Source organism: Castor canadensis, chromosome 4 (genome assembly GCF_047511655.1).
Source record: "Castor canadensis chromosome 4, mCasCan1.hap1v2, whole genome shotgun sequence".
NCBI lineage: Eukaryota > Metazoa > Chordata > Mammalia > Rodentia > Castoridae > Castor > Castor canadensis.
The window spans coordinates 170,302,056-170,321,874 of NC_133389.1; the positions used below are offsets into that span (position 1 = coordinate 170,302,056).

A 19,819-nucleotide genomic window follows, 5' to 3' on the forward strand; every position below is an offset into this window, starting at 1 on the left:
GCCTGATACCTTTGAGATCATTTATTCAGCCTAGTATAAGTGCTTAGAGTTTTCTCTAATTTCCTTCTTGCTTGTATACCTCTGTGCTTTCTGCAAATACTATTATTACTGCCTGTGGTTATTGTTCTTGGACAAAAATACATGCATCCACTCAGCTCATAGTGACCTCTTTGAACTCTTCTCTCTCGTAGACAAAAGATTGCATTTGCCTCCTGTTTTTGTAAGTCTTTGTACTTCTCTAATAGTACTTGCCATATTAAAACAACTTGTCAGGCTTTATAGCAGACTCGGACCTTTTTGAGTGTATTGTGATCTTATTGTCAGAATGAGAGGCATTGGGTCTGGAGCTGAGTAGGCATTTAGTAAATACTTGCTGAAGAAATTCTGAACATTTTTTTCTCATTTAAATACAGTCAAATACTAGGACTGTTAAAACAGACCATTTAATTAACAAAACAAAGTAGGCCAAAGTAAGTACCAATGTGTCTAACTTTCTCTAGGCAAGTTTCTTAAGAGGGATTAGTTAAGTCATAGGAACTTCCATCTTCAGTTTTTGCTAGATGCTGCCAAATTGCCTTCCGATTGGTTAGTTCCCCAAAAGTATCAAGAGTTACCCTGTTTCCTGTGTCCTTGTCAACATTTGTAATTTTCATTAAAAAAAAATCTCATGGGTGAATTAATAGTGCTTTAATTTGCATTTTCTTGATAACTATTGAGGCTGAACGTTTTTTCCATAATTACTGGACATACGGATTTTTTTCTGTGAATTTTTGTTGATATACACAGCCTGCTTCTGTCATTTGTCTTTTTTATTTATAGAAATACTGCAAATATGCATGTGAATTTTCTTTTTTAGTATGGTGATGTTCTCATTTATATATGAGGAAACTGGCACAAAAAATAGCAAGAAAATTTATAGGATGTTTTCCCTCCTGGATGGATAGATGAACTTGTCTAGAGTCATAGCTACTAAGAAATAGAGCAGGAATTTGAACCTAGATATATGTGATTTTAGGCCTACTTTTTCTTTCCCTTGTATATCTCTTGCCTTGCAGGAAGTGAGGAAATTAATCATAAGGCAGTGTGATATGTGAAATTTTGATTTAGAATACTTAGCTTTTAGCTCTACTTAATAGCTCTGTGAATTGAGGCTGATGTTAAAAATTTTTTAATGACTACGTTGATGATAGCTAACCTATTTGCTCTGTGGGTAATTGAGAAAATCATTGATAATGTGTTTTATAGATATATCACCATGTATAATCTTATTCTTTACCATCATCCTAATGAGTAAATAGACTCAATCTTTACACTATCGTTTTGTCGTTTTGGATATACTTCATTTTTAATAGACTTTATTTTTTAGAGCAACTTTAGGTTCACAGCAAAACTGAGAGAAGGTACAGAGAGTTCCCAGTTATCCACAGTATTTTCACTGATGATTTTCCTCTTTGGTGTCCCTCTTGTTCATCCCTCCTGTTCATCCCTCCTTAACCCCAGCCTCTGGCAGCCACTGATCCTTTTATGGTTGCCATAGGTTTGCCTTTGCCTCAGTGTCAGGTAGTTAAAGTCATACAGTATGTAACCTTTTCAGATTGTCTTCTTCCCCTTAGTAATATGCATTTAAGTTTCTCCCATGTCTTTTCATGGCTTTATGAATTGTAAAGTTCCCTTCTTTTAAGCGTTCAATCATATTGGATTGTTTGGATGTGTTGAAGGACATCTTGGTTGCTTCCAAGTTTGGATACTTGTAAATAAGCTGTTGTAAACATTTACGTGCAGGCTTTTTTTGTGAACATGTGTTTACTTCTTTGGGGACATACCAAGGAGCATGATTGCTGGATCACACATGTTAAGGATATGTTTAGTTTCACAAGACATTGCCTACCTCTATTCCGTAGTGGCTGTATCATTTTGTATTCCCACCAGCAATGAATGAGAATTCCTGTTTTCTCCTCATCTTTGCCAGCATTTGATGGTGTTAGTATTTTGGAGTTTGACTGTTCTAATTGGTGTGTAGTGAGTATACTTTTTTTTGGATAAGGATTATATACTAAATTGTCATTTGCTAGTGTAATAGTGGTGTCTCAGAAAATCGTTACAGAAAATTTCCTGTGAGTTTTAGAAGATATTTTGCTTTTATTTCAGGGCCAGGCGCCAGTGGCTCACGCCTGTAATCTTTGCTACTTAGGAGGCAGAGATCAGGAGGATTACAGTTTGAAGTCAGCCTGGGCAAATAGTTTGCGAGACCTACCTTGAAAAAACCCATCAGAAAAGAGGGCTGGTGGAGTGGTTCAAGGTGTAGGCTCGGAGTTCAAACCCTAGTACCTGCGAAAAGAAAAAAATTCCAGAGAAAGTTCATATTTGGCTTTGATTAATAAACATATCACTAATACTCATCTTCCTGTGTGTGTTTGGACAGGTATTGATTCAAAAGAGCATATCTTGAAGGCACTAATATCCCCCACCATTGCTAACCGGTAATAAATTTTTCATTATGAAGTATTTCTAAGCATAAAATATAGGTTAAAATCAATTATAGCTAAACTGACATGAAGAATTTTGAAATTCTTTTTATTTTGTGTTGTAAAATTGTGAAAGTTTTGAGAAAGTAGTTTAATGCTTAGTTTAATTCCATCCCAACCTATTGAGCCTTAAATCATGATGTTTAGCAGTGTTTTCTACCTTCTTTCCTCACTCAGTTTGGACATCATTAAATATCTATACAAGGTATTTGAACTCTGTAGTGTCTTTATTTTACAAAGTTTATCATCGCTAATTAGATTGGTGTTGCCATTTCAACATGTGATAATTATTTTAAATTTGTGTTAAATGTTCTGAAAATTTCTAATAACAGTATAACAAATTCTACAATTCAAGGTTAGGAAAACAGCATTGGGTTTTTTGTTGACTTGCAAAGGGTTCTCAATTACAGTTGTCATAGGGCATAAAAATTTATCACAGTTCCCCCGCCTCCCCCCCCCCCCAAACACACATATACCTTATGGTGGCTTCTGAAGTGAATTACAGTTTGTGAAGTTTGGGGAAAGAATTTAAGGATGAAGTGACCTGAAGTTTTTTAGCATTCTATGAAGTGAAAATAAAAGTGGTTAAGACTGTATTAAGGAGTAGCATGTATTGATAGAGTGCTTCAAGGATACAAAAGCAGTGAATGTTTTATACGTAAGCATCATGATCATTGACGTTTATGTTCTGTTTCAAAAGATCATTTCAAAATCTTAGTTCACATCAGTTGAAATTTACTAATCTTTACATTTTCAGATGATTTTAAAAAGAAATGGCACAGATAATGTGTTTATTATTAAAAAAAAAAACTGTCGGTAATATAGAAGTGTATAAGCAAAAGTTCCTGTGGTTCCTTTGCTAGGAATTACCCCTTAGCAATAAGAAGTGTGGCCTTCAAACATTTTCTGTGCATATTGAAGATTACAATCTTTTTAGGAAGCAGGTATGATGGAAAAAGGATGATACTTTGCCCATTGATGTGCCTTCACTTTATGTTTGACATCCCTTGCTTACTTCTCTTTGAGGGACATACATGGCCAAAGAAAAGTGCTTTTCTTTTTTTTTTTTTCAAAAAAGTATTTTTAGTAGTGTATATTGTACAAAGTGAGATGTTTCATTGTGATATTTCCATTTATGCATCTAATATAGTTTAATCATATTCATCTTCTCTATTACTCTTTCTTATCCTCCCTCTCCCCTTTTTTTAACTTTTCTTGCAAAATTTTTAAGTACGTTTCAATTTGATGTTTTCATACTTGCATCTAAAGTATTTTGATCATATTCTCCCTACACACCCTCTCTTTCCTACCCCCCGTAGTCCCCTTTTTATGTTCTTTTTTTTCATGTAGATTCCACATTAGGAGAGAGGACATGGGTTTTGTCTTCCTGAGTCTGGCTTATTTTGCTTAACGTGATGATTTTCCAGTTCCATCCATTTTCTTGCAAATGACATAATTTTCATTGAATAATGATCTGTAGTGAATATATACCATATTTTCTTTGTCCATTCATCTGTTGGTGAGCACCTAGGCTGATTCCATAACTTGGCTATTGTGAATAGTGCTGCAATAAACATGCGTATGCAAGTGTCTCATGAAGAGTGCTTTGAAATGGCTAAGTGAATATATTGGAACATAGCATATTACTCTACAAATGTCTTTTAGTGTTAGTGGGTTATGGGAGTTACAAACTTTGAATTCATAGCTAAGAATGCATCAACATTTTAGATTTACAATGAAATTGAAATAGTAAAGATAATTTATAGCATTTTTTGGGGGGGAGTGTACTGAGGTTTGAACTTCAAGGCCTTAATGCTTGCAAGGCCTTAATGCTCTACCACTTGAGCCAGGTCCATTCAGTTGGTAGCAGAAAGTGTTAATTGTGTGTATAGACCTGCACTAGGGAAATTATTCAGAATATTTTCACTTGTATGTGAAAGTGATTACAAGTGTGGAAGGAGATGGGGACAAGAAGTTTGGTTTAACAGGAAAAGGTTTCTTAGAGTTGGAACACATAGTTCTTGTAACTATTTGAGGTGGATTTTTTCCCTGTATTGTCTTTTTAAAAAATGTCGTCTACTTTTTGAACACTTAAAACTGGAGAGGCCAGAAAATAGTACATCACAGAATGGAGAAGAGGAGAAGGAAGACAACTATTTCTCTTATGTAGTAGCTTTGATTTTGAAACATGTTAAGGAAAAGCTTTATTATTGGTAAAATAATTAAAAATTTATGGGAAAAGAAAACACTAAAGAATTTTAAAAGGAAAAATGAAAAAGTGATTAATATTATATGAATAAAATATAAGACTAAACATTGACTAAAAGAAAGTATTTGTATCTTTAAACCTTATACATAGCTACTTACCCTTTGGGAATACAAATGAAGGTGCTATAATGATAGAGGTAACTTATTTCATGGTTATATATGTTTTCACAATGTTCTTTGTTGTTGGCAGCACTGGATTTTGAACTCAGGACCGCATGCTTGCTAGGCAGGTGCTCTTACTGCTTCAGCCGTTCCGTCAGCCCTTTTTTTGAGATGGACTTTTTTGAGATAGGGTCTTGCAAATTATTTGCCCAAGGCTAGCCTTGAACTACAATCCTCACAATCTTTGCCTCCAAAGTAACTTGATTACAGACATATCTACTGCATTTCACATACATTTTATCCTTATTTTGATTTAGTGCATTAGATAAGTTATGGCAGATGGGGACATAAGGTACAGGAAAGTTATTTAATTAAAAAAGACCAAACTTAATCAGTGGTAGAGGCAAGGCCACAGTAAGTTAGCTGACTTCATGAAATGATTAATTGTTGCATCACCAGCTTATCCCTGTTGCCTGGGACGTTCCTTGGTTTTATTAGTACTGAAGGTTCTGTGTTCTGGGAGACCCTGCCATCCACTCTCTCACAAACCAGGGTAGTTAGTCACCCTCATTAATTGTAACACTGTCTAGGACTGGGGATAGAAATAGGTTACCATATAAAATACAAGGCACCAGTTAAATTTGTTAAATCTGTTAACACTAAGGTGTGGCAAAGGGATATTCTGTGTGTAAAAAGGCCACTTAGCTGCTTTTGTTTGTGGGCCTTAGGCTTCACATGTTTACTTATTAGAAAAACATCTGTTTTCCTTTCAAGAGACATTATTTGACTCTTGTGCTTTCAGCTGTATGGACAGATGCAAGAGGTCAGATGAACATATGAAATCAGAATTTTCCCAGTGCATTAAATCTGATGTATGTGTGAGGGCAAGCAGGTGGTTCTCCTTAACTTGAACTAATTTACAGTTAGGTCTCCCTAACTGGAAAGTTAACCCAGGTCTGAGCCTATCCCATCTTGGACCAGTCCACCAAACCAGCACATTCTCATGGACCACTTGTATTGTCTTTCTACTGTATGTTAGAAAAGTATTTATTGTTGTCATGATAGTACATTCACATGGTTCAAAACTGAAAAGGAATTAAAGGTTTTTTTTTCCTTTTCCTTTCTTGTATCTATTCATTTACTCATGATGGGGACTGTCTGATCTGATTGGAGCTTCTTAGAATTTTTGAAATGAATAGTGGAAATCTCGTTGAGTGTTATTTTTTTTTTTTAATCAAGGGAACTCTTTCCCCTAACCCCATCCCCCAACTACTTTTTATAGAAGGCAGAGATTAATTGCTTAGGTCACTTAAATCTTTATTGTTTGGTGGCTGTCAGTACTACTAAGTCTGTTTTGGGATCTCTAGATATCAGTAGGTATATATTCTTAAAATTGATATATACAGTGCCTGAATTTCATTGATATAAATGGTAAGCAGAGTAAGACTTTGTGGCCATGTTAAGATCTCATAGCAACTGGTGACAGAGCTGAGATTGGAATGTATATGTGTTTAAAATGCCTGTCTTCCTAATTGTCACTTGAAACTTTATCTAGTCCAGACGTTATCATGTCTTGATGTTCTAATGACTTAAATTGACTTGCAGTGTACCTTTCCTCTGCTGCCTTTTAAGTTTGTAGGAACATTTTGCAGTGTTTGGTTTTCTCCCTGCTTTGGAAGTTGAGCTCTCAGGTCCTTTTATTGTAATGGGAGTGAGGTATGGGGGGAATAAAATAACTGCTTGCTGTATACTGTGAATTTAATGGCTTTATTGACCTCTTCTCTTCTGTGAACATTTGCAAATTTCCTTTGCCCAGTCTTTATGGAGGTTAATTTCACAAGCCTACCATTTTGGACTGAGGTGCTATGCTGCATCTTTCTTGATCTTGAAATGTCTTCCTTTTTGGTAGCTGCAACCAGGCCTTAGCAGGTAGAACCTTTTAATACACAGAAGCTTGTAATCCTTCTCAATCCCTATTTTTTGGTCACTAAACATATGCATCTCTACTGGAAGCTTTTCATATGAGAATTTGCAGTACATTTTCAAAAATAGTTAATATAGCTTGTGTGACTATAATACTAATAAATAATATTCCTTAGTCGCAACCTAAAACTTTATTTTAGCATCAACTTCACATATACTCTGGAAGTGTATCATTTGAGTGATTTTTATAGATGAACACTAGAATTAGCAAGGTACAGAATTTCTTCTAGGTCAGTGCATGGACAGTCTTCTTTCAGTATTTGTAGGGAATTGGTTTCATTATACTTATGAACACCAAAATCCAAAGATGCTCAAGTCTCTTACAATGGCATATTTGCATATAACCTACACACATCCTCCTCTGTAGCTTAAATCATTTCTGAATGACTTGTAATACTTAATACAATGTAGATGTGATGTAAATAATAATTGTTAAACTTTTACTGTTTGAAGAATGACAAGAAAAAGTCTGTACAAAGTACAGATACAATTTAAAAATTTTGACAATATCTTCAACCCATGGTTGGTTTAATCTGTGGATGTAGAACTGTGGTTGTAGAAGGCCTACTGTACATATAACTTGTTTTAAATGGGTGATAATAATCCAGTGTATGGATGTATTCTTTTTTTTTTTAATTCATAAGTACATACAATGTTTGGGTCATTTCTCCCCCCTTCCCCTCACCCCCTCCCTCTCCCCCTCATCCCCTCACTAACCGGCAAAAACTATTTTGCCCTTATCTCTAATTTTGTTGAAGAGAGAGTATAAGCAATAATAGGAAGGACCAAGGGGTTTTGCTAGTTGAGATAAGGCTAGCTATACAGGGAGTTGACTCGCTTTGATTTCCTGTGCATGTGTGTTACCTTCTAAGTTAATTCTTCTTGAACTAACCTTTTCTCTAGTTCCTGGTCCCCTTCTCCTATTGGCCTCAGTTGCTTTAAAGTATCTGCTTTAGTTTCTCTGTGTTGAGGGCAACAAATGCTATCTAATTTTTTAGGTGTCTTACCTATCCTCATACTTCCTTGTGTGCTCTCACTTTATCATATGATCAAAGTCCAATCCCCTTGTTTTGTTTGCCCGTGATCTAATGAGGGAGAACATACGATTTTTGGTCTTTTGAGCCAGGCTTACTTCACTCAGAATAATGTTCTCCAATTCCATCCATTTACCTGTGAATGATAACACTTCATTCTTCTTCATGGCTGCATAAAATTCCATTGTGTATAAATACCACATTTTTCTTAATCCATTCATCAGTAGTGGGGCATCTTGACTGTTTCCATAACTTGGCTGTTGTGAATAGTGCCGCAATAAACATGGGTGTGCAGGTGCCTCTGGAGTAACCTGAGTCGCATTCTTTTGGGTATATCCCCAAGAGTGGTATTACTGGATCATATGGTAGATCAATGTTTAGATTTTTAAGGAGCCTCCAAATTTTTTTCCAGAGTGGTTGTACTGGTTTACATTTCCACCAGCAGTGTAAGAGGGTTCCTTTTTCCCCCCGCATCCTCACCAACACCTGTTGTTAGTGGTGTTGCTGATGATGGCTATTCTAACAGGGATGAGGTGGAATCTTAGTGTGGTTTTAATTTGCATTTCCTTTATTGCTAGGGATGGTGAGCATTTTTTCATGCATTTTCGCCATTTGAATTTCTTCTTTTGAGAAAGTTCTGTTTAGTTCACTTGCCCATTTCTTTATTGGTTCATTAATTTTGGGGAATTTAGTTTTTTGAGTTCCCTATATATTCTGGTTATCAGTTCTTTGTCTGATGTGTAGCTGGCAGATATTTTCTCCCACTCTGTGGGTGCGCTCTTCAGTTTAGAGACCATTTCTTTTGTTGAGTAGAAGCTTTTTAGTTTTGTGAGGTCCCATTTATCTATGCTATCTCTTAGTTGCCGAACTGCTGCGGTTCCATTGAGAAAGTTCTTACCTATACCTATTAGTTCCAAAGTATTTCTTACTCTTTCCTGTACCAACTTTAGAGTTTGGGGTCTGATATTAAAATCCTTGATCCATTTTGAGTTAATATTGGTATAGGGTGATAAGCATGGGTCTAGTTTCAGATTTTTGCAGACTGCTAACCAGTTTTCCCAGCAGTTTTTTTGAAGAGGCTGCTATTTCTCCATTGTATATTTTTAGCTCCTTTGTCAAAGACAAGTTGGTTATAGTTGTGTGGCTTCATATCTGGGTCCTCTATTCTGTTCCACTGGTCTTCATGTCTGTTTTTGTGCCAGTACCATGTTGTTTTTATTGTTATTGCTTTGTAATATAGTTTGAAGTCAGGTATCGTGATACCTCCTGCATTGTTCTTTTGACTGAGTATTGCCTTGGCTATTCGTGGCCTCTTGTGTTTCCATATAAATTTAACAGTAGATTTTTCAATCTCTTTAATGAATGTCATTGGAATTTTGATGGGAATTGCATTAAACATGTAGATTACTTTTGGGAGTATCGACATTTTTACTATGTTGATTCTACCAATCCATGAGCATGGGAGATCTCTCCACTTTCTATAGTCTTCCTCAGTCTCTTTCTTCAGAGGTTTATAGTTTTTCTTGTAGAGGTCATTCACATCCTTTGTTAAGTTTACACCTAGGTATTTGATTTTTTTTTTTGAGGCTATTGTAAATGGAATTGTTTTCATATATTCTTTCTCTGTTTGTTCATTATTAGTGTATAGAAATGCTAATGATTTTTCTATGTTGATTTTATATCCTGCTAACTTGCTATAGCTGTTGATGGTGTCTAGGAGTTTTTGAGTAGAGTTTTTTGGGTCTTTAAGGTATAGGATCATATTTTCTGCAAATAGAGATATTTTGACAGTTTCTTTACCTTTTTGTATTCCTTTTATTCCTTCTTCTTGCCTAATTGCTCTGGCTTGGAATTCCAGTACTATGTTGAATAGGAGTGGAGATAGTGGGCATCCTTGTCTTGTTCCTGATTTTAAAGGGAATGGTTTCAGTTTTTCACCGTTAAGTATAATGCTTGCTGTAGGTTTGTCATATATAGCTTTTATAATGTTGAGGTACTTTCCTTCTATTCCTAGTTTTCTTAGAGCTTTTATCATGAATTGGTGTTGGATCTTATCAAAGGCTTTTTCTGCATCTATTGAGATGATCAAGTGGTTTTTGTCTTTGCTTCTGTTAATGTGGTTTATTATGTTTATTGATTTTCGTATGTTGAACCACCCCTGCATCCCTGGGATGAAGCCTACTTGGTCGTGGTAAATGATCTTTTTGATGTGTTGTTGAATTCGGTTTGCCATTTATTTTATTGAGGATTTTTGCATCAATGTTCATTAAGGAGATTGGCCTATAGTTCTCCTTTTTGGAGGTGTCTTTGCCTGGTTTTGGGATAAGTGTAATACTGGCTTCCTAAAATGTGTTAGGCAGTTTTCCTTCCCTTTCTATTTCATGGAACAGTTTAAGGAGGGTTGGTATCAGTTCTTCTTTAAAGGTCTGATAGAATTCAGCAGAGAATCCATCAGGTCCTGGACTTTTCTTTTTAGGGGGACTCTTGATTGCTGTTTCAATTTCATTTTGTATTATAGATCTATTCAGGTGATTAATGTCCTCTTGGTTCAGTTTTGGATGATCATAAGTATCTAGAAATCTGTCTATTTCTTTAAGATTTTTTAATTTATTTGAATATAGATTCTCAAAGTAGTCTCTGATGATTTCCTAGACTTCGATGGTGTTTGTTGTTATCTCCCCTTTTGCATTCATGATTTTACTAATTTGGGTCTTTTCTCTCCTCATTTTGGTCAGGTTTGCCAGGGGTCTCTTGATCTTGTTTATTTTTCAAAGAACCAATTTTTTATTTCATTAATTCTTTGTATGGTTTTTTTGGTTTCTATTTCGTTGATTTCAGCTCTTATTTTTATTATTTCTCTCCTCCTACTTGTTTTGGGATTTGCTTGTTCTTGTTTTTCTAGGAGTTTGAGATGTATCATTAGGTCATTGATTTGAGATCTTTCAGTTTTTTTAATATATGCACTCATGGCTATAAGCTTTCCTCTCAGGACTGCCTTTGCTGTGTCCCATTGGTTCCGGTAGGTTGTATTTTCATTTTCATTGACTTCCAGGAACTTTTTAATTTCCTCTTTTATTCCATCAATGACCCATTGTCCATTAAGCAATGAATTACTCATTTTCCAGCTGTTTGCATGTTTTTTGTCTTTACTTTGGTTGTTGAGTTCTAGTTTTATTGCATTGTGATCAGATAGAATGCATGCTATAATTTCTATTTTCTTGTATTTGCTGAGGCTTGCTTTGTGCCCTAGGATATGATCTATTTTGGAGAAGGTTCCATGGGTTGCTGAGAAGAATGTATATTGTGTAGAAGTTGGATGAAATGTTCTGTAGACATCAATTAGGTCCATTTGATCTATGGTATATTTTAGATCTAGGATTTCTGTATTGATTTTTTTGTTTGGATTACCTACCTGTTGATGATAGTAGGGTGTTAAAGTCTCCCAAGACGACTGTGTTGGAGTTAATATATGCTTTTAGGTTCTTCAGGGTATGTTTGATGAAATTGGGTGAGTTGACATTGGGTGCATATAGGTTGATAATTGTTACTTCCTTTTGGTCTATTTCCCCTTTTATTAATATTGAATGTCCTTCTTTATCTCATTTGATCAAGGTAGGTTTGAAGTCTACTTTGTCAGAGATAAGTATTGCTACTCCTGCCTGTTTTTGGGGGGCCATTGGTTTGATAAATCTTCCAGCCTTTCATCCTAAGCCTATGCTTATTTCTGTCGGTGAGATGGGTCTCCTGTAAGCAACAAATTGTTGGATCTTCCTTTTTAATCCATTTTTTCAAACAGTGCCTTTTGATGGGTGAATTAAGTCCGCTAACATTAATTGTTAGTACTGATAGGTACGTGGTAATTCCTGTCGTTTATTGTCTTAGTTGTTTGAAGGTTTGATTGTGTGTACCTAAGTTGAGGTTACTCTCTACTTTCTTGCTTTTTCTTGTCCTGTAGTTTGGTGCTGCCTGCCCTTTCATGGTTATGTTGGGTTTCACTTTCTGTGTGCAGAATCCCTTGAAGAATCCTTTGTAGTGGTGGCTTTGTGGTCACATATTGTTTTAGTTTCTGCTTATGAAGGAAGACTTTTATAGCTCCATCTATTTTGAATGATAGTTTTGCTGGGTAGAGTATCCTGGGGTTGAAGTTATTTTCATTCAGTGCCCAGAAGACCTCGCCCCAAGCTCTTCTTGCTTTTAATGTTTCTGTTGAGAAGTCTGCTATGATTTTGATGGGTTTACCTTTGTATGTTATTTGTTTTTTCTCTCTTACAGCCTTCAATATTCTTTCTCGAGTTTCTGTACTTGTTTTAATGATAATATGCTGTGGGGTGGTTCTATTTTTGTTAGTTCTGTTTGGTGATCTGGAGGCCTCTTGCACCTGTACGGGCATAGAGTTCTCTAGATTTGGGAAATTTTCTGTAATTATTTTGTTGAATATATTACATATTCCCTTTGCTTGCACCTCTTCTCCTTCTTCAATGCCCATGATTCTCAGGTTTGGTCTTTTGATGGAGTCAGTGAGTTCTTGCATTTTCTTTTCATAGGTCTTGAGTTGTTTAATAGTTCTTCGGTTTTTCCTTTAATTACCATTTCATCTTTGAATTCTGAGATTCTGTCTTCTGCTTGTTCTATTGTGCTGGATTGGCCTTCCGTTTTGTTTTGCATTTCTATTTCGTTCTTTTTTCTGAGCCTTTCCATATCCTGAGTCATTTCCTCTTTAATATTGTCTGTTTTCATCCTGAGTTCATTTATCTCTTAATTAATCATGTTCTGTGTTTCACTTTGGCGTTTATACAGTACTTCTATGGTTTCTTTTATTTCTTCTTGTGCTTTTTCAAATTCTCTATTTTTGTTTTCTTGGAATTTCCTGAGTGTCTCCTGTACAGTTTGGTTGACCCTATCCAGTATCATCTCTATAAAATTCTCATTGAGTACCTGTAGTATTTCTTCTTTTAGATTATTTTTGTAGGCTTCATTGTGTTCTTTGGCGTAGTTTATCTTCATTTTGTTGGAGTCTGGATCTGAGTATCTGTTTCCTTCATTTCCCTCTGGTTCCTGTACTAATTTATTACTCGGGGGAAACTGGTTTCCCTCTTTTTTCCATCTTCCTGTCATTGCCCTTGCTATTGTTACTGTCCCTGTACTGTGTGTAATTCAGTATTGTCTAGCTTGTAATAATAACAATGGTGATATCTAGAATGGAAGGGTGAGAGCAGAGGGAAAGTAAAGAAGGTAAAGAAAAAGAGTAAAACAAACAATTAAACAAACAAACAACAAAAAAAAAACCAGTGCCGAAGAAATAAACAGGGAGAGATAGTGTACTAATCAATGGTAAGCTAAACAGGCATTAGAGAGCCAGAGAGAGGATTAAAAAAGAAAAAAAACCCCAAGTTCAAATGCAGTAAAGGTTCAGTCTTAATAATTTTGGTGTTAGGCCCTCAGCCTCCAATCCTGGAGATAGTGTCTCAGAAGTAGTTCGGTTGTTGTCTCATCAAAGGGAAAAAAACCAAAAATCAAAACAAACAGAAAAAACAAAAAACAAAAAAACAAAACCAAACAAAAATCCCAAGTTCAAATGCAGTAGTTTTAGCTAGTCCTTCAGCTTCCAGTTTTAGTTCTGTTGTTGTCTCATCAAAGGAAGAGAAAAAAAGAAGAAAAAAAAAAGAATCTGGAGACAGATTTGTGAATGTCTGTCTGAGGCTGTGGCTCACCTACCTGCTGCTGTCAGCCAGCTGTTGCTGGAGGTTTCATTGTTTGCAGATCTCAGGAATGAGCTTAACACTCACGGAGCCCCACAGGCTATGTGTATTTAGAATTCTGCTGGGCACAACGGCTGCTGTTAAAGCCTTCCCTTCTGCAAGCACACTAGGGGAGGTGGTGCTACCCCCACCTTCTCTGGCCACCTCGTGGGAAGTGCCCTTTCCCCGCCCTCCAGTGGAACCCACCTGGACACTTTTACAAGCTTTCCGGCTCCAAGGTTGCTGGGTGGGGACCACCACTCCTGCATTCTCAGGCCAGCTTGTTTATTTACAGTTCTTGAGGGATTGCCCCTCCCCCACTCTTCAGAGCTCAGTGCCCCGCCCTCTTTGCTACCTGTCTTTTTGTTGTTTTTGTTGTTTATTATTCAGTTTGTTTTTTTCTCTTTTTTCGCTGGGTGGAGGTCATTCTGTCCAGGGGGCTGTGCTGATCTGGCCCAGGGTTGTTTGTGGGAGTACCACATGCTGCATAGCTCACCTGGTGGTCTGCGTCTCTCGAGCTGGTAGGAGCTGGCGTCTGGTGGTGCGGGAGCCTCCTGGTTTCTCCGTTTACTGTGGAGTGGGGATACGGGCTGGGGGTGTGGAGGAGTCAGAGTTTTACCTCTTTTTGGTGGTTTTCCTGCAAGGTGTATCTTCAGTGTCTCTCCAAGATTTTACTTCAGGAATCATGCTTTCTGCTTCCTCCCTCCAGTCGCCATCTTGGGATCCCTAGTTCTAAAGCTATTCTTTGATTAACTGAGCTATAGGTCATTTTCCAGTTTTGTTTTTTTTGCTACAGAAACAATACTGCTATATCTTTTTAAACCTTGCCTTCAGACTGTACCACTCACTATTCTTCTTGTAATAGTCATCTACTCCTGCACCCACTTCACCAAATATTTAAATACTTGTAACACAAGGCTTTGTGTAACCTTAGTAGTATCCTATCATGAAAATTTGCAATTTCAATATCACAGTCTTTCAGTTCTCATTAGCCTGACCTTAATTGACCACATACTTCAGAGATCAGGGGCTAGGAGGAACTCCCCCCCCCTTTATGGTCATAACCTAGACCTCCACATTCACCTTAGCTCATACCCTCTATAATCTCAGTTTAAGCATTCTGCTAAGACCATCACCTCCCATGGTCTTCCTCCCTCCCTCCCTCCCTCCCTAACATTATCATTACGTATTAGACACCTACCCTTACTCCTTTTTGTCATCTCCATACATATTTTTTGCTCAGTTCTCCTTGTGTTGCTTAACTTTTAAAATTATATAGGCAGTCTTTGCATATTTTGCCGGTGTTAACTCTTTTTTGAGTCTTGTTTTCTTACTTTTTTGTTTGTTTGTTTATGGTGGTACTGGGGTTTGAACTCCAGGCCTGCTAGGCAGGCACTCTACCACTTGAGTCATTCCACCAGCTATTTTTGTTGTTGCGTATTTTCAAGATAGGGTGTTGTGAATGATTTGCCTAGTCTGGCTTCAAACTGCGATCCTTGTGAATTGCCTCCCAAGTAGCTATGATTATAGGCATGAGCCACCAGTGCTTGGCCTTGTTTTCTTTTTTAAAATTGTTTCATCATACAGAAATGTGAAATCTTTAAAATTTATGTAGTGGAATACATCTATAAGAATTGACAAGAAAAAATTGGGAAATATGGGTAGCAAGAGTCTTACCAGATACTGAAAGCAGTAATTGTCCAGTTCTCTGAAAATCAACTGTGTACAATTTAGTTCAGTTCTAACAGCAACTACCCAGATCCTAACAGCAATTGTACAGGCTAAGGGCTCAGTCCCACGAGACTGTGCCCTTCCCTCTTTAGCTGCTAATTACGTACTTCTGTCTGACATGGTTGTAAATTGGAGGTTTTCTATAACCCTCTCTTTTAAGTTTGACAATTTACCATAGTGAATTCGAGAAAGCACTTTGTTATTACTAGTTTATTATAAGGGATATTACAAAGGATACAGATGAATATCTAGATGAAGGGTACATAGATTGAGATATGGAAAGGTTTTGAGTGCAGACCCACCAGGAGCTTCTGACCCTGTGCATTTGGGGTGCACCACCCTCCAGGGTTTTTATGGAAGTGCTGCAACACACAATTTATTAAATCATTGGCCATTGGTGATTAGCTCAATCTGTAACCTCGCTCCCCTCCCCAGAGGTCAGAGGGTAGACCTGAAAGTTCCATTTCTTTAATTATGTAGCTGGCTTCTTTGGCAGCCAGTCCCCATCCACCAAGAGTCACTTCATTAATAAAATTTCAGGCATGGTTGAAAGGGGCTTATAAACAACAAAAGACCCTTACTTTACTCACTGAAAAATTCTAAGGGTTTTAGGAGCGCTGTACCAGGAATGAAGATCAAATACACACTGTATTATTGTATTGTACTATCACAGACTTGTATCATACAACCTTGCTTAACTCTGTACTCTAATAACTTTTTAGTGAGTTCCTTGGGGTTTTCTATACACATGATCATATTGTGTATGACAATAATTTTTAAAACTATGACATTCAAAACGCCAACATGCAAAATTAAGTTTCAGAGGGAATTACTTAGTTAGAAATATCCTTTGGGAGTTATTAGGGTACATTTATTCTTTGTGACTCTGATGTCCTAGAAGTAACAGGACGATTTATTTTCATTGTTCCATTTTTTTTTTCTTTACAAAAACTTTTCAGTGGCTCTCCATGACTTTTATGACAAAAATCCTTATTATCTGGACTGGTCTTCAGAATATTGCATAATACACTGTCAAAGAGTGGTAGAGAACTTGGCGCTCAGTTGGGAGTCTGGCTTCTCACTAGCCATGCATGAGCAAATTTGGAGACGTTCCTTATTTCATAAGAGAGTTGAATTTCTAATGTGTTAAAGTGTGGTTGCTTTTAGTTTTCTTGAACATACTTATAATAGCTGCTTTGATATTTATTAAGTTTGACATCTAGGCCCTTGGGCTCACACACCATCACCCTAAACTGCCCTCCTCAAGGGGTAATAGTAGTTTATCAAAACTGTTTTCCTTGTAAAGTTTGTGCCTAGTCTGTCTATTGGTATCACACCCAGCAGTTATTCTTCACTGATTGTGAGGTGTTTTGGACAAAGCTCTTGACCATAAATTGTTCTGCAGTGTGTCCAGTTAAAATGCTTTTTGTACAAGTTGTGCCAGAGGACAGTCCTTTAGGTTTGTTAGGAATCTAGGAGTGTTCTTAGGTAGCTCTGTCCTTGATTCTCTGCTAAATTTCTGATTGGTTTACTCTTTCACTTGATGCTATCATAGTCATCAGACTCGTTGTAATTGCTCACCACCAAAGTCTAGTTTTTTTAAAAAGTTATTTAAAAATTTTTTTCTTTGTAGTTTTTGACAGTACCATTTAGGTATAAGCATCTCCATTTTGTAGAAGTTGTTAGAGAGTTCTGCGTCCTTATGGCCTGCTTCTTTGGTCTGTTCAGAACCCTTGTAGTTAAGTCTCTGAGTGGTGTGTGATATTATAGATGTAGTTACTCATCTCCATTTGGAGCTTCTCTTCTTGCATGGAACCTCTGCCTTAAAAAGTGAACAGAGCAAAGGTAATCTGGCTCACCATTCTTGGCCTGCTTGCCTAGGGTAGAGCTGTTTCCCTGGGTGAAGGAAGGGATTCCTTGGCTTTCTTTGCCACACTTGAAAAGTTTTGCAACATGGAGCTCAGGGGTGGGAGATGAAAAATACCAGCCACTTTCCCCTTGGGCAAAATCATAGTCCTGAATTTGGAGGTGTCTAGGGTAACATGCCACACAATATCTATTTCCTCTGCCTAGAGTGCTTGTCTTCCCCCAGAACATAGGCATATATTACACTTCCTTATAAGTCTCTTCAGGTACTATTTGCCAGTGAAGCTTCCCCAGCCACCCATGTACTAGAACATCCCAGTCACCATGTATTTCCCTCACCTTGGTTTATTTTTCCTTACAGCATTTACACCTCTAAGCGGGCATATGTGTATATCTAAATACATTACAGGCACATTTTCATGTCCACCTTTCTCAGTGAATGTGTGGATTCCATGAGAGCAGGGAGACTTAGGCTGCTTTATTCACTGTTTCGTTCCCAGTACTTAGAACAGTATCTAATACATAAAGCTTCAGAAAATCTGAGTACAATGTACACAGAATGAGCATAATTTCTGCCTTGCTTCACAATTTTACCTGCCTAAATTGACATGTCTCGATCCACTACGAAAAATAAATTTTTCATGTTTGCCAGCTTGCAAGTACTTGCTACTGCCTAGAGTGGGATTGGGGCTTACTGGGGCAGAATACAGTTATTATTTAGTAATGGTTCCTACTAGAGTCATGAAATAGGAGAGTGTGGCATATATGCAAAGTACTTGTCATCTTTAATGTAGTGGGACACTAAAGAAAAGGAAATGGATGAATTTTTGGTCTGTCTGTCTCTGTCTCTGTTTCTCTCTCTTTTTCCCTCCCTCCCCACCTACCCGCCTCCCCCCACCCCCTCTCTTGGCTTGTTTCCTCTTTACCACTGGAAGTGTGCATGGATGCTTAGGGCTAGGTTGGAAAGGCCACGTGTTATAGTATGTTGTGGAAACTTTTTTGTGCAATCCTGTTGTTAATAGATATGATATAAACTAGTCTCTTAGAAACATTAAGACATTGTAGGGGCCTATATACTAACTCCTTCCTGACTGGGAAAAAAAAAATCTTCATTTGCCTAACTAATATGAAGAATTTTTTAAAATGATGTTTGTTTGTTTTTTCCTTCTAGATTCTTGTTGAAATCTGCTAATTCTACTTTTTGAATACTTATGAATAACCACGTATCTTCAAAACCATCTACCATGAAGCTAAAACAGACCATCAACCCCATTCTTTTATATTTCATACATTTTATAATAACACTTTATACTATTTTAACATACATTCCATTTTACTTTTTATTTGAGACAAGACAAGAGAAATCAAACCAAATTAAAGCAAAGCCTGTAAATTCAAAACCTGACTCTGCATACAGATCTGTTAATAGTTTGGATGGCTTGGCCTCAGTATTGTACCCTGGATGTGATACACTAGATAAAGTTTTTATGTATGCAAAAAACAAATTTAAGGACAAAAGACTCTTGGGAACACGTGAAATTTTAAATGAGGAAGATGAAGTACAACCAAATGGAAAAATTTTTAAAAAGGTAAGATGGTCTTTTATTACCTTTGAATTCCCTCTGTACATGTAGAAATGGAGGCAAGGGGCAAACGCAGCTGGAATTTGCTGATGTTGCAGGAGAGAGTATCTGAAGGGGGCTAGACTGTGCTGTCCTCTCTTTATACTCATCTGACTGATTTGTCCTGAGTTTTCAGAAAGGCATTGGCAACGTTCTCTGCTATGGGGCTCTTCTGAATCTGGATGTCTTCTAGGGCTTGGGAAAGAACATCCTGGGTAATTTGAGTTAGGAAACCCTGTTCCGTGGGTGCTGATGATGGCATCAGGTCTTGGGATATGGCCTGCTGTATCTGATTTTCATGCAAGTTGCAGTGAGTGCTTAATGTCTTGATTCTTTGCTTATGGCAGTTAGATGGTTTACAAAGTTTTCTTTTTACCACTAACCTTCCATTGTTGATTTGAAAGACAGAAAAAGCTCTCCTTAGAGACATAGAAACATTGTGGTTAATTTTGAACCTGTATTTCAGACCCCAAGTGTAGGCTTGAATCTTGGCTTTGTCACTTCCTAGTTCTGTGATCTTGGAAGAGTTATTTAACAAACTTGTCTCAGTCTCTTCATCTGTAATATAGAGATAACGCTTATCTCCAACATTAGTATTTCTTATGAGCCAAGATGTTTTAAGAGCTTTATTTTTATCAACTTTTCTTTTTTTGGTGGGGGTGGAGATTGTTCCTGGGGTTTGAACTCATGGCTTTGTGCTTGTTTAAGTAGACATTCTACCACTTCAGTCACACCCCCCACACTCCCTTTTTTTCTCCTCAAAAAAAATTTATTCAGTAAAAAAGAATAAGTCACAGAACATAGCTATAATATACTAATTGCCAAAACAATTTCATATTAAAAAGCATCAATTTATACAAAATCTGATTCTGAGAAAAAATTTAAAAAAGATACCAAACAAGACTTCTCAATTCCCCTGTGAATGTCCACATCTCAAACATGAGGGATAT

At 37.0% G+C, this 19,819-nt stretch overlaps 1 protein-coding gene across 5 annotated transcripts in view; it reads left to right on the forward strand.

The window, feature by feature from the left end:
• The window catches only part of Acsl3 (acyl-CoA synthetase long chain family member 3), a 72,115-nt gene that overhangs the window by 19,629 nt on the left and 32,667 nt on the right, over positions 1-19,819 (forward strand). For 4 of the 5 annotated variants that reach the window (XM_074071842.1, XM_020186153.2, XM_074071845.1 and 1 more), the window contains exon 2: positions 18,419-18,836. In XM_074071842.1, the coding sequence (XP_073927943.1) occupies positions 18,459-18,836 (378 nt within the window). In that variant the 5' untranslated portion in view covers positions 18,419-18,458. Of the gene's footprint in view, positions 1-2,460; positions 2,481-18,418; positions 18,837-19,819 lie in introns of those variants that run through there. The other variant, XM_074071843.1, reaches the window with a different exon arrangement.